This window comes from Nerophis ophidion, linkage group LG01 (genome assembly GCF_033978795.1).
Source record: "Nerophis ophidion isolate RoL-2023_Sa linkage group LG01, RoL_Noph_v1.0, whole genome shotgun sequence".
NCBI classification, from domain to species: Eukaryota; Metazoa; Chordata; class Actinopteri; order Syngnathiformes; family Syngnathidae; genus Nerophis; species Nerophis ophidion.
The window spans coordinates 74,067,545-74,082,692 of NC_084611.1; the positions used below are offsets into that span (position 1 = coordinate 74,067,545).

Genomic DNA, 15,148 nt, shown 5'->3' on the forward strand with positions numbered 1-15,148 from the left:
CGTCCCACTGGGGTGAGTTTTTCCTTGCCCTTATGTGGGCCCTACCGAGGATGTCGTTGTGGTTTGTGCAGCCCTTTGAGGCACTTGTGATTTAGGGCTATATGAATAAACATTGATTGCTTGATTGATTGTTTGTTTCTATATCGCACAGAGACAAACCCGCGATATATAGCGTATATCGATATATCGACCAGCCCTGTATCAGAAGTCACTCAACCTCCTTCTCTCTTTCCGCCAGCTGGCTTAAGTCACCAATTAGATAACTTCAACCATGCCCATGTGTCAACCACCTGATGTGACATACCTGTGCATAAGTGTAATATTTTGGTACCGGGACCAAAATCATTTCGATACTTTTCGGTACCTTTCTAAATAAAGAGGACCAGAAAAAATTGCATTATTGACTTTATATTAACAAAAAATCTTAGGGTACATTAAACATATGTTTCTTATTGCAAGTTTGTGCTTAAATAAAATAGTGAACATACAAGACAACTTGTCTTTCAGTAGTGAGTAAACAAACAAAGGCTCCTAATTTAGTCTGCTGACATATGCAGGAACATATTGTGTCATTTTCCATTCTATTATTTGGTCAAAATTATTAAGAACAAGCGGTAGAAAATGAATTATTAATCTACTTGTTCATTTACTGTTAATATCTGCTTACTATCTCTTTTAACATGTTCTTTCTACACCTTTGTTAAAATAATTTGTATTGTTCTTCTGTTGTTTGGATGCTTTACATTAATTCTGGAAGATACCACAAATTTGGGTATCAATCCGATACCAAGTCGTTACAGGATCATATATTGGTCATATTCAAAGTCCTCATATGTCCAAGGACATATTTCCTGAGTTTGTAAACATAACCCAAATTAAAAAAAAACGAAAGAAGATGTGATGACAAAAAATATCTACGTCATAGTAGTAGTATCAACTACATACTTGGTATCATTACATTGGATGTTGGGTGTAGATCTACTAATGGCGTTTGTTTAGATTTTGGCGCTGGTGAGCTATAGTGAAACATGATTAGCGTCCTGCAGGGTTGATATTTGTAAGAAACTTACTTTATTTGTCGCCATGGAGACGAGGATAAGTGATATAGAAGTAGCTAAAACACTTCCGACTGCGGCTTGACGTTAGCCACTAGCTAGCTAGCCATATCTTAAAGCACCTATTCCTGAGGGCGTTTCATTGTTATAACGTCCGTTAGTTTTTAAGCCAAAATGCGTCCGTTCTCCCTTTTCTGTCTACACACTGTGTCTGCTTGTAAGTACTCTGTGATTGTGCGCTGCCGAATGTGTTAGTAAACCAGCAATGACACGACGGGGGGACGGGATCGGTACTTTTTAGAGGGTGTATAGTACCGAATATCGCGGTACTATACTAATACTTTTATACCTCACAACCCTAATGTGCATATATACAAATAAACAATAAACATAAGCTATATATAGTTTTTGGCCTTTACAATAATTATCATAAGGTCTTGGACAAAATTCTGGTGTCTCCCTCTCATTGCATAATAAAATCCGATTCTTCCAAAGTTCAAAGTAACACAATTGAAACTCCAAAAACAAAGAAAAGTAAAAGCAATGTTAAATGTCATCAATGTGGTGAAAAAATCAGTGTGGTTTCAAACATGACCTCACCTTGACGTTGGCTTTGGTCTTGTTGCTACTGCTGCTACTGCTGTTGTTGTTGTTTGGGTTTTTGGCATCTTCATGAACTCTGTCCAACAGCCAGAGGAGAAATTCCAGGGCGTCGTGCTGAGAGTTGCCCCGAAACTGCGACCCATATTTGGCCACGATGCTCTGAAAGAAAGACAGCATAATGAGCTGGTTGATTTGGGTGATATCAGGTGTCACCGGGACCTACATCGCATACCGTAGACCAGGGGTCTCAAACAGACATTATTTTGCGGCCCGCACCTTAATATGAAAATTTACTGTTGGTGCGGCCCGCGAGTTTTATATGAATGCCGCTTTACAGCGTCATACTTGTATAACCTCGATTTTTCCTGGAAACTCCCAATTTTCAGTGCCCCTCCAGGGGTAATCATTCTCCCGGACTACACCCACAACAACAATATTAAGGAGGTATCGTGGAGGCGCTGCCTTTAGCGTCCTCTACATCCTGTACAAAAATCGTGCCAGCCCAGCCACCTGTTGTATGTGGCTTCTGTAGACGCAGTAAGCAACTGCAAGACATATTTGATCAACAGCCACACAGGTCACACTGAGGGTGGCCGTATAAACAACTTTAACACTGTTACAAATATGCACCACACTGTGAACCCACACCAAACAAGAATGACAAACACATTTTGGGAGAACATCCGCACCGTAACACAACATAAACACAACACAACAAATACCCAGAATCCCATGCAGCCCTAACTCTTCCGGGCTACAATATACACCACCGCCCCCCTATTGTTTGTATAGTGGAAAAGTGGACGAGACGGCAGTTTGTAGACGACGCTAAAGGCAGTGCCATCACAGCACGCCCTTAATGTTGTTGTCCGAGCTAAAGCCGGGAGAATGATTGCCCCGGGAGATTGTCAGGAGGGGCACTGATATTCAGGTGTTTACCGGAAAGATCGCGAGAGTTGGCAAGCATGTTGCTAGGGCGGGAAAGCCATTCATAGAAGGTGAATTCATTAAAAAGTGCGTGATGGATTTTTTAAAGAAATATTTTCTTGCGGCCCAGCCTCACCCAGTTTCTGCATCCAGTGGCCCACAGGTAAATTAAGTTTGAGAGCCCTGCCAAAGACTCTGAAGGAACTGGTTAAAGCTACTAGGGAATGTCATCATAATCCAATTGTCTATTGTACTGTATGTTGCCACAAATTAAACCCCAAGTGGGTTTTTAGTGGTACGCCAAAGAATCACTGAATTAAATATTCAAACAAGGTGTTACTGTTCAAACTGTGTGTCATCATCGGCGGTCACTCGAAGCGAGTATGACGATCCTCCTGGTAGGGGTGTATCCCTTTATGGAGGATGCCTGTGCGTGACTTTGTTTAACGTGGGGAGACTGGTGCACAGACAGTCACCATATGATACCTGGCAGATGCGGGTCAGGGTCCAGTGGCATGGAGTCCAAGACGACTGGGGACCCTTTTCTGCTGCAGCCTTCTCCTGCCATCCGAGCCGTTGTGACGCTCCATAGGGTAAGCAATCATCCTCCGCCTGTTCCACCGTTGAGGTTTTGGGTCGTTATTTCCCCATAACTGGGCCCACATGGTTGTGGGGGTGCCTTCTTCCGCCATCGCAGCCAATGTGGTAGTTCTTACATCTACTGTCTTCCGCCATTGAGGTCTTCACCGTATCCCTGGCTAGGGGGAAGTCAGGTACTGGGCCTTTGCCAAGGGGCACCTGAGTGGCCAACACTATTGAACATCCTTGTTTAATAAAACCTCTGTTTTGTTTTTAATGAATACTCAGGCCTACTTTGCTACTGCATTTTAATGTTGGTCATTATGGTGGTACTTGGAGAGCCAAATGTTTTCTTTGGTGGTACTTGGTGAAAAAAAAAAGGTTAATAACCACTGCTATCGTGGCAACGATCAAATAATTAACTACAGTACTGTATCTTACAACTGCCAGGTGTGTGGTCTACAAACAGTTTTGAATTAGCACCTGTCAGAGTTAGTTGTTGACGAACCCCAAGATGCAGAGATGGAGGCAGGCATGGAGTGAGAAAACATGATTTAAAAAAATAATAGAACTAGAACAAACAAAAGGGTACTAACACAAAGCGCTCACGTGGCGGATAACAAACTAAGGAGCTAGCCTGGGAGCTAGAAAATAAAAAGAGCTTAACATGGAAGTTGGCAAAAACAAAAAGGGTCTAGCGTGGAAGCTGGCGGTCAGCGAGCAGGAAAACAGAAGTCGTAACGTGTAGTACAAAACAAACTGGAAGCAGGGAACAAAAAACAGTAAGCTACAAACATCTAACGGATATAGCAAATACAAGACACGGCACGACACGACAGGAGCGACAAGAGCGACATCGACACAACAATAATCCAGCACTGACTGGAGGACAAAAGCAGGTAGAAATATGAGTGGGCTGATTGACACCAGGTGTGGCCAGGTGCTAATCAGCCGCAGCTGAGGGAAAAAAACAGGAAACAGACAAAATAAGAACGCTGACAGGAACTAAAGACAGGAAATACTAAACACACACAGAGGAAAAACTAAAACACAAACAAACTGTCAGTGGCAAGCCTGACAGCACTGAACCAATACACTTCAACACATCAAATATGGCGGTATTGATGTTCCCCTTTTTTCGACACCTCAACAAGGTAAACACCTGTATTTCCGTCATGCTCTCATGTACAATGAAAACAAAATCATTCTATTCTAAAAGGATTGTTGTATCAGTTATTAGGACACACTTTGTCGTGGACAAAAAAGTAGAGTTGGTTAGTCGTTGAGACTGTGGACAATCGTGCATCAACCGAAATTGACATGGAAGACTCAATTATTCGTGATTTTGATCCATCCATCCATCCATCCATCTTCTTCCGCTTATCCGAGGTCGGGTCGCGGGGGCAACAGCCTAAGCAGGGAAACCCAGACTTCCCTTTCCCCAGCCACTTTGTCTAGCTCTTCCCGGGGGATCCCGAGGCGTTCCCAGGCCATCCGGGAGACATAGTCTTCCAAACGTGTCCTGGGTCTTCCCCGTGGCCTGCTACCGGTTGGACGTGCCCTAAACACCTCCCTAGGGAGGCGTTCGGGTGACATCCTGACCAGATGCCCGAACCACCTCATCTGGCTCCTCTCGATGTGAAGGAGCAGCGGCTTTACTTTGAGTTCCTCCCGGATGGCAGAGCTTCTCACCCTAGGCGTGATTTTGATGTTTGGCATAATTGCCCATTTCATCCCTACAGAAGAACTTATAAGTTGTATCACGCTGGCTAAGCAGTTTGCTCCTTACAACTATTACAGCAAAGGATCTGTTTTAAAGGACTCCTGGAAACAAATTACCACGTGGTCAAAGATATATATATATATATATATATATATATATTCTCTTCGACGTTCTGAATAGTATTAAAGGGGAAATGCACTTGTTTTGGAATGTTGCCTATCGTTCACAATCATGAGAAAAGGAGACAAAAGGTTGTTGTTTTTCACTTTCTAACTTAAAATCGGTTCATTCTAGGTAGCTAGCAATGCAGCTAATGGGATTAATAAATTATACCTCTAAATAATTTTAAAATGCATCCAAAAACCATCAAAAAATACTTCATTTAAGTTTCGTATACTGTCTAATAGACAAGATGTAGTGACATTGTTATTGTAAGAGCGAACACTGAGGAACTATTTTTCTATCCGTCAGGCTTGTCACTGAGAGTTTGGTTATGTTTTGGTTTTCCTCGCCTGTACCTGTTTGGCAGTCTTGCATACCTGGTGGCAATTGCCAATCAGGCTACTATTTATACCTGCCTCGACCGCCAGTCAGTTTGCTGTCTCCAGTTCTCCCGAATAGAGAAACTGGAAATTGTTATGTATCATGTTGTATGCATGCATGTTCCAAATAAACTCAAACTAAACAAAAATAAAAATAAAAGCTTAATCCAAACATCGGGAATAGCAGCCACTCTACATGTACTGCCTACTATCAATTAGCATCCGGCCCTTATTGGGGCGGCATGTCAGCGTCTTATACGACTCTAATACCACACCAGCCTGTGATTTGTGATACCGTAATCAGAGGCATGTCATGTCACACAAAAGTGGCGGTGTCAAGTCTGCGACTGTACTGTAATCCCGTGACCATTATGTGATACCGCTACCTCTGCGGAACATTCCGTCGCTTTTTCTCGTCTATCCTCAAGCGATTGATATGGCCGGTGGAGTGTAGCCACTGCAAGAACCTGTTACATCAACACACGGCTCTCTAACAGTTACAAAGCTGCACTTGCATTAAGTGGCACCCGGTAGCAATTAAAATGGTTGGTTCCTCGGACAAACTTGAGCATCTAAAGAGTGTGTAGTGCTCGCATTGCGTTGCAGCTGCTGCCTGGCAAAGTGAGACCATCTGCTGTGCCTGTGATAGAACGTTGGGAGTGGTATTTTCCGTATTGAAAAGCAACTAAACAGATGGTCTTTCATCAAATTAATGCAAACCTGAGGGAAACACACAGAATAAGGGCACCTATTAATGCACAGGTCGCTTTGTTTTTGTTCAATCCCCTCAGCATTCTTTCCAAAGTACCAGCAATGTTGGATGATTTGTATGTTCAAAGTCCTGTTCTCAGTTTAATTTGCTTCAGAAAATAATGCATACACATATTTGGTTAGTGGCTTGAGGGCTGCAGCTATCGATTACTTTAGTAATAGAATAGGGCGGCATAGCTCGGTTGGTTGAGTGGCCGTGCCAGCAACTTGAGGGTTGCAGGTTCGATTCCCGCTTCCACCATCCTAGTCACTGCTGTTGTGTCTTTGGGCAAGACACTTTACCCACCTGCTCCCAGTGCCACCCACACTGGTTTAAATGTAACTTAGAAATTGGGTTTCACTATGTAAAGCGCTTTGAGTCACTAGAGAAAAGTGCTATATAAATATAATTCACTTCACAATAGAATGGACTTTATTGTCATTATATATGCATGTAACAAGATTAAGGACTCCAATTTAAAGACCTACAGAAACCCACTACTACAGACCACGCAGTCTGATAGTTTATATATCAATGATGAAATATTAACATTGCAACACATGCCAACACGGCCTTTTTAGTTTACTAAATTATAATTTTAAATTTCCCGCTGAGTTTCTTGTTGAAAACGTCACGGAATGATGACGCGTATGATGACGTGTGTTACTGGTTGGAGGGGACATTTTAGTCCAGCACCACTTACGGGTAAAAGTCGTCTCTTTTCATTGAACTTTCACAGTATCATGTTAGACCCGCTCGACATCCATTGCTTTCGTCCTCTCCAAGGTTCTCATAGTCATCATTGTCACCGACGTCCCACTGGGTGTGAGTTTTTCCTTGCCCTTATGTGGGCCTACCGAGGATGTCGTAGTGGTTTGTGTTGTGGTTTGTGCAGCCCTTTGAGACACTAGTAATTTAGGGCTATATAAGTAAACATTGATTGATTGATTGAATTGAGTAACTGAGGGCATATCTGTCACTAGTTACTCGTCAGCTTTACCTGAAGAGCTTTGCGCTAGTCCGCTATTGTAGACCCCAGTTCTAGTCACTAAGGGCCGGATTTACTAAGATCCAAATACCACGCACTATACCAGGGGTGTCAAACATACGGTGCGCAAGCCGGAACAGGCCCACAAACAGGTTTTACACAGCTCATCATTTATTTTTTTGGTGGCCTTCTAGGGTGCGCTGGCGGGCCAAAAATGGTTACGGAACACTGGCTTAGAGTTCACGCTTGCAGAGCAGAGCAATACAAAACATATGCGTAAGGTCACATTCCAACAGGTAAGCATTTGTAATGTAAAAACATCAAAAATAAAAGTGCTGTTTGCTTGGTTACATTCAGTATGTTGGTATTAGAGCTGGGCGATATATCAAATATAATCGATATGTCGCGGGTTTGTCTCTGTACGATATAGAAAATGACTATATCGTGATATTCGAGTATACGTTCTCACGCAGTTGCTTTTAGCTGCGGGCATTACACGACAGTCTCTTCTCGCTCTTTGTAGTCTCTCCTCACAGAGACATAAAACAAGTGCACCTTCTTACATACGTCACATACTGTGACGCGGGCAACGTCAGACGCTCTTGCCGAGCAGACACGTAGTGGCATGGTAACTTTAGCTGTGATGCTAGTGGTGACACGGGGGAAAGAAGGTGCAAATCTGGTAACAAATGAAGGAGTAATTATTTCCCAAGAAAAACCGCAGGGAGTCCATCGTCTGGCGGTGTATGGCTTCAAGCGGGTAGATGGTACAGAAGTATGCGGAAAAAGCGTTGCTACAAAAAGTAGCAGCACTGTTAATCTGTAGCATCATTTGAAAAGTCACGTACTAGAGAATGCAGAGTGATTGGATGGATGGATGGATGGATGGATGGATGGATGGATGGATGGAGGGATGGATGGAACTCCGCAAAATAATCAAGCAACCATTTCCAGATCAACACCGTATGAAAAAAATTGTCAACAACAGAAAGAGATAACATCCGCAGGAACCTACCACATAGCGAAGGACATACACTTTTGATTTCCTATTATGCAGTTCATTTTTATTTGACACTTACTGAAATATCTTGTGTGACATCATGCACAAAAGTGCACTTTGTTTGTTTTAAACTATTGTAGTGGTGTTCTGTACAAAAAGTGCACTTTAATTTAGTGTTGTTTTGATGTGTCACCTTAGCTACATCATGCACAAAAGTGCACTAATAGCTTGTTTTATAATGTCTCTGACAATCTTTCACTTTCTGTTTTGGAAATGACATGAATGTTTGTGCCACTGCTTAATAACTGTTTAATAAATACAGTTTTGGTAAATTTACTTAGTTGTGGTTTCCCTCTCTGACTGAAAGTTTAAAATGAGCATATGTTAATACAATGTGAACTAGAATATTCTAATGTAGACACATAGAATCATCATACTGCTGTGATTATATAAATTAAGATGTAATTCAAGGCTAAGGCAAAATATCGAGATATATATCGTGTATCGTGACGTGGCGTAAAAATATTGAGATATTATTAAAAGGCCGTATGTCACCAGCATAAACATACTGTAGAAAAATGCATCAGAGCCAAAACAGAAGAGCCAGCTTTATCTCCTGTTGCTCTTTGTCAGATACCTAAACACAAGCAACAATTATTATTGGCCCTCACATCTCGAGACATAACCTTCCAGCTGTAAGACACTCCTGATTAAACAAACTCCTGAGTTTGTTTAAGGAAACCTTTTCTTCACCTTCATGTCATTACTACCCTCTATTCTCCCTAATGACATCCATTCAGCTACACTGCAGGGGAGTCAAACTCGTTTTCACGGAGAGCCACATTGCTTTACATATGACTGCAATATGTATAATTCTTATACAGTCAAAGAACTGTACACAAATTATAATGTATAATCGCCTTATTATGGTTTTACACAATTGATTTGAATATTACAAAGTCATGAATAACGTACTTGCTTTCAAATTCATAAGCCAGGGGGACAAGCCTTGTATTCAAACAATATATTTTTTTGATTATATGGTTATAATAAATGGTGTCCCACTTTTTTCTAATAAGGCGTGCATACTAAAATGTCAAAGTATGTAGGGCCCATTTTGATATTTTTTTATTATCCATCCATCCATCCATTAATTTTCTTCCGCTTAACCAAGGTCTGGTCGCGGGGGCAGCAGCCTGGGCAGAAAAGACCAGACTTTCCTCTCCCCGGCCGCTTGGTCCAGCTCCTGCCGGGGGATCCCGAAGCGCTCCCAGGCCAGTTGGCAGACATAGTGTCCATAGTCTTGGTTTTTTATTTTGCAAAAAAAAAAAATTGTAAAAACAGACATTATATGAATTCAAAGACAAGACTTGGTATCAAATTTGTGTCTTAAGTGACCAAGTGTATTATAATTAATCATTACAGGGGTAAAAAATGTACAAACCCCGTTTCCATATGAGTTGGGAAATTGTGTTAGATGTAAATATAAACGGAATACAATGATATGCAAATCATTTTCAACCCATATTCAGTTGAATATGCTACAAATACAACATATTTGATGTTCAAACTGATAAAACATTTTTTTTTTAGCAAATAATTATTAACTTTAGAGTTTAATGCCAGCAACACGTGACAATGAAGTTGGGAAAGGTGGCAATAAATACAGATTAAGTTGAGAAATGCTCATCAAACACTCATTTGGAACATCCCACAGGTGTGCAGGCTAATTGGGAACAGGTGGGTGCCATGATTGGGTATAAAAGCAGCTTCCATGAAATGTTAAGCAATTCACAAACAAGGATGGGGCGAAGGTCACCAATTTGTAAGCAAATTGTCAAACAGTTTTAAAACAACATTTCTCAACGAGCTATTGCAAGGAATTTAGGGATTTTACCATCTACGGTCCGTAAAATTATCAAAAGGTTCAGAGAAGCTGGAGAAATCACTGCACATAAGCGATGATATTATGAACCTTTGATTCATCAAGCGGTACTGCATCAAAAAACGACATCAGTGTGTAAAGCATATCACCACATGGGCTCAGGAACACTTCATAAAACCACTGTCAGTAACTACAGTTGGTCGCTACATCTGTAAGTGCAAGTTAAAACTGTGCTTTGCAAAGCAAAACCCATTTATCAACAACAGCAAGGATCGCCGCTGGCTTCGCTGGGCCCGAGCTCATCTAAGATGGACTGATGCAAAGTGAAAGTGTTCTGTGGTCTGACGAGTCCACATTTCAAATTATATTTGGAAACTGTGGATGTGGTGTCCTCCGGAACAAAGAGGAAAATAACCATCCGGATAGTTATAGGCGCAAAGTTCAAAAGCCAGCATCTGTGATGGTATGGGGGTGGATTAGTGCCCAAGGCATATCTGTGAAGGCAACATTAATGCTGAATGGTCCATACAGGTTTTGGAGCAACATATGTTGTCATCCAAGCAATGTTATCAAGGACACTCCTGCTTATTTGAGCAAGACAATGCCAAGCCACGTGTTACAACAGCGTGGTTTCATAGTAAAAGAGTGCGGTTACTTTCCTGGCCCGCCTGCAGTCCAGACCTGTCTCCCATCGAAAATGTGTGGCGCATTTTGAAGCGTAAAATACGACAGCGGAGACCCCGGACTGTTGAACAACTAAAGCTCTACATAAAACAAGAATGAGAAAGAATTCCACTTTCAAAGCTTCAACAATTAGTTTCCACAATTCCCAAACGGTTATTTAGTGTTGTTAAAAGAAAAGGGGATGTAACACAGTGGTGAACATGCCCTTTCCCAACTACTTTGTCACGTGTTGCAGCCATGGAATTCTAATTATTATTTGCAAAAAAAAAAGTTTATGAGTTTGAACATCAAATATCTTGTCTTTGTAGTGCATTCAACTGAATATGGGTTGAAAAGGATTTGCAAATCATTGTATTCCGTTTATATTTACATCTAACACAATTTCCCAACTCATATGGAAACGGGGTTTGTATATATAAAAAAATTGCAAAAAGACAATGTAATGAGAAAACTGAAATTTTGGTACTAATAACTATTTTTTATCTTTTTTTCTTTATTTTCTAAACTATTTTTATTAATATTTTAACTAATAATAATACACTTTATTTACAGAGCTGACCCTAATACTGTTTGTTTCTTTACAAAATAGAAAAAAAAATCCAAATGGGCCCCGCATTCTTCAACTTTTCAGTACATGACCATTGTTGGAATAAGTTTGCACACCACTCTATAATTGGTATCCAATTGTTAGCTTTTTTACCAGCTAACAATGATTCAATTTGAAATAATCATCAATTCATATTCTGTCGCTTTAATTAATTGTGTCATGACTGTAACTAAGAAACAATTAACAATATCCAGATGGCCTGGAGTGCCCGAAATTTGAAAAATGTCAAGAAAGTTTTGCACGGCCGCTGCAATAACGCACACATTATCCATATATATTTTTTTAGGTAAGTAGGTAGGTCTGTCATTGCACAAGTGCAACAAAACTTGGTTTTCAGCACAAACCCGTTCAAGATTAGACAATCAAACAGTGTACACGGTTACAGAACAGGAACGCTGATGGGTCGCCACAAGGCGCCCCGTAAAATGGGAAAAAGGTAAACGCTGGAGGAGAATGAGTGAAAAAATACAATCAAGACTGGGCTCCTAAGAAGAACCAATCTCGAGTGGGGAAAAAAAACTCCATAGCAAAACACATATACATATTACAACATACAACTCGAGACTTGCAACAGAGGGGAAGGAGTGGGGGCTACGGTTGCAGGCTGCAGCTCTTCAGGCGTTGCCCAGCTGTCCGTCACCCCGAAGGGATTCTCGGATTCGGATTATTAATGCACACGTCAAAAGTAGAATTTCAGTGTTGATGATGTGTGTATAGTGGACAAAAAAAATGAAGGTTATGGCAAGCAGAAAAATGTTTAAACTATTTTCCCTAAAATAGGCATTAAGACTGTAAAGTGTATTTTATCAGGTTACTCTAAACCGAACAAATACTCAATAGAATTAGTTACAATTTTGCTCTTTTTTTAAAAAAATGTACGGTTATATATCTGCAAGCCAACTAAACTTGCGCTACAGGCCACCCTTTGGACATCCCTGTGTTAATATAAAATGTTTTGCAATGGTGTACACGTAATTTTTCTGTCAAAATTGAAAGAATGACTATGTCCAGTAAGATAGATGACGTGATTTATTGATGCGTAATATCTTCATGCATTCCAGGGCCATTTAAAAAATGTGGCGGGTCAGATATGGCCCCTGGGCCTTGACTTTGACACATAGTCTACAGCAGGGGTCACCAACCTTTTTGAAACTAAGAGATACTTCTTGGGTACTTAATGCAAAGGGCTACCAGTTTGATACACACTTAAATAAATTGCCAGAAATAGCCAATTTGCTCAATTTACCTTTAATAAATAAATCTATATATATATTTAAAAAAATGGGTATTTCTGTCTGTCATTCCGTCGTACAATTGTTTTCCTTTTACGGAAGGTTTTTTGTAGAGAATAAATGATGAAAAAAACACTTACTTGAACGATTTAAAAGAGGAGAAAACAGGAAAAAAATGAAAATTTAATTTTGAAACATAGTTTATCTTCAATTTCGACTCTTTAAAATTCAAAATTCAACCTAAAAAAATGAAGAGAAAAACTAGCTAATTCGGATCTTTTTGAAAAAAAACAAAAAAACAATTTATGGAACATCATTAGTAATTTTTCCTGATTAAGATTAATTTTAGAATTTTGATGACATGTTTTAAATAGGTTGAAATCCAATCTGCACTTTGTTAGAATATATAACAAATTGGACCAAGCTATATTTCTAACAAAGACAAATCATTATTTCTTCTAGATTTTCCAGAAGAAAAAATTTAAAATAAATTCAAAATACTTTGAAATGAGATTTAAATTTGCTTCTAAAGATTTTCTAGATTTGCCAGAATATCTTTTTTTAATTTTAATCATAATGAGTTTGAAGAAATATTCCATAAATATTCTTCGTCGAAAAAACAGAAGCTAAAATGAAGAATTGAATCAAAATGTATTTATTATTCTTTACAATTAAAAAAAATACTCGAACATTGATTTAAATTGTCAGAAAAGAAGAGAAAGGATTTGAAAATGTAAAAAGGTATATGTGTTTAAAAATCCTAAAATCATTTTCAAGGTTGTATTCTTTCTCTAAAATTACCTTTCTGAAAGTTATAAGAAGCAAAGTAAAAAAATAAATTAATTTATTTAAACAAGTGAAGACCAAGTCTTTAAAATATTTTTCTTGTATTTTCAAATTCTAATTGAGTTTTGTCTCTCTTAGAATTAAAAATGTCGAGCAAAGCGAGACCAGCTTGCTAATAAATAAATACAATTCAAAAAATAGAGGCAGCTCACTGGTAAGTGCTGCTATTTGAGCTATTTTTGGAACAGGCCAGCGGGCGACTCATCTGATCCTGAAGGGCGACCTGGTGCCCGCGGGCACCGCGTTGGTGACCCCTGGTCTACAGTAATCTTAAAACAATACACAGAATTAGGACCAAACATTCATCAAAAACTACAATAGTGAGCCCTCGCCTAATCACGGTGCAGCATGGATTGTTCGGTGAAAAGCAAGAAAATTGTCAGCGCATCTTGTCACAATTCTTTCACACAGCATCTCCCTTTTAAGAGGTGTGTCAAAACAGAACGGCGATGCCACTTCCAGCCACCATTTTGTCACCCTCATACAGTACTAAACTATTATCAAACCCTCAGTTTTGTAATGATAAACTGATGCATTGCTTTGAGCCTACAAGAGTCATCCTTCAGTCAAAAACGCGTCCTTGTCCAGGACCTCCATCTTTAAAACGTATTCAGCCCACTCACTTCCTCTTATCTTATCATGACATTTTTCTCTGCAAAAGCTAAAAATAGCCACACATAGTAAAGTCAGGAGTGTGTGTCGTCTTCAAAAGCCATTCATGTTAAATTGAAGCAATTGACGATGCAATGGATATCATTTTCTCTTTTTGATTGGGTGTAGGCTCGATTGCAGAACTTTTTCAAGGCAGCAAAAAAGCGTGACAAGGACTTAAAAATAAAGAAGACGGCTAAGGAAGAACATTTCTGAGGATTCGGTGGTATCATGTTATCATGTAATGTGCATAATTGGCCATGACACATTTTTTAAAAGGCAAAAAAAGCCATACATACTGTATATTCAAAGACAAATATTTATGTAAATACCCGTTTACCTGACCAGGTGACTATAAATGTGATAAGAAGCAGAGTTCGGTTCGCAGCCGAGTGTGAAGCGACCGGAATGAGAATCAGCACCTCCAAGTCCGAGTCCATGGTTCTCGCCCGGAAAAGGGGGGAGTGCCCTCTCCGGGTTGGGGAGGAGACCCTGCCCCAAGTGGAGGAGTTCAAGTACCTAATAGTCCTGTTCATGAGTGAGGGAAGAGTGGATCGTGAGATCGACAGGCGGATCGGTGCGGCATTTTCAGTAATGCGGTCGTTGTACCGGTCCGTTGTGGTGAAGAAGGAGCTGAGCCAGAAGGCAAAGCTCTCAATTTACCGGTCGATCTACGTTCCCATCCTCACCTATGGTCATGAGCTTTGGGTCATGACCGAAAGGACAAGATCACGGGTACAAGCGGCCGAAATGAGTTTCCTCCGCCGTGTGGCGGGGCTCTCCCTTAGAGATAGGGTGAGAAGCTCTGCCATCCGGGAGGAGCTCAAAGTAAAGCCGCTGCTCCTCCACATTGAGAGGAGCCAAATGAGGTGGTTCGGGCATCTGCTCAGGATGCCATCCGACCGACTTCCTAGGAAGGTCTTTAGGGCACATCCAACCGGTAGGAGGCCACAGGGAAGACCCAGGACACGTTGGGAAGACTATGTCTCCCGGCTGGCCTGGGAACGCCTCGGGATCCCACGGGAAGAGCTGGACGAAGTGGCTGGGGAGAGGGAAGTCTGGGCTTCCCTGCTTA

At 40.6% G+C, this 15,148-nt stretch overlaps 1 protein-coding gene across 2 annotated transcripts in view; it reads right to left on the reverse strand.

The window, feature by feature from the left end:
- The window catches only part of usp43a (ubiquitin specific peptidase 43a), a 302,210-nt gene that overhangs the window by 245,618 nt on the left and 41,444 nt on the right, over positions 1-15,148 (reverse strand). For both annotated transcript variants that reach the window (XM_061911002.1, XM_061911012.1), the window contains exon 2: positions 1,656-1,817. In XM_061911002.1, the coding sequence (XP_061766986.1) occupies positions 1,656-1,817 (162 nt within the window). The remainder of the gene's footprint in view (positions 1-1,655; positions 1,818-15,148) is intronic.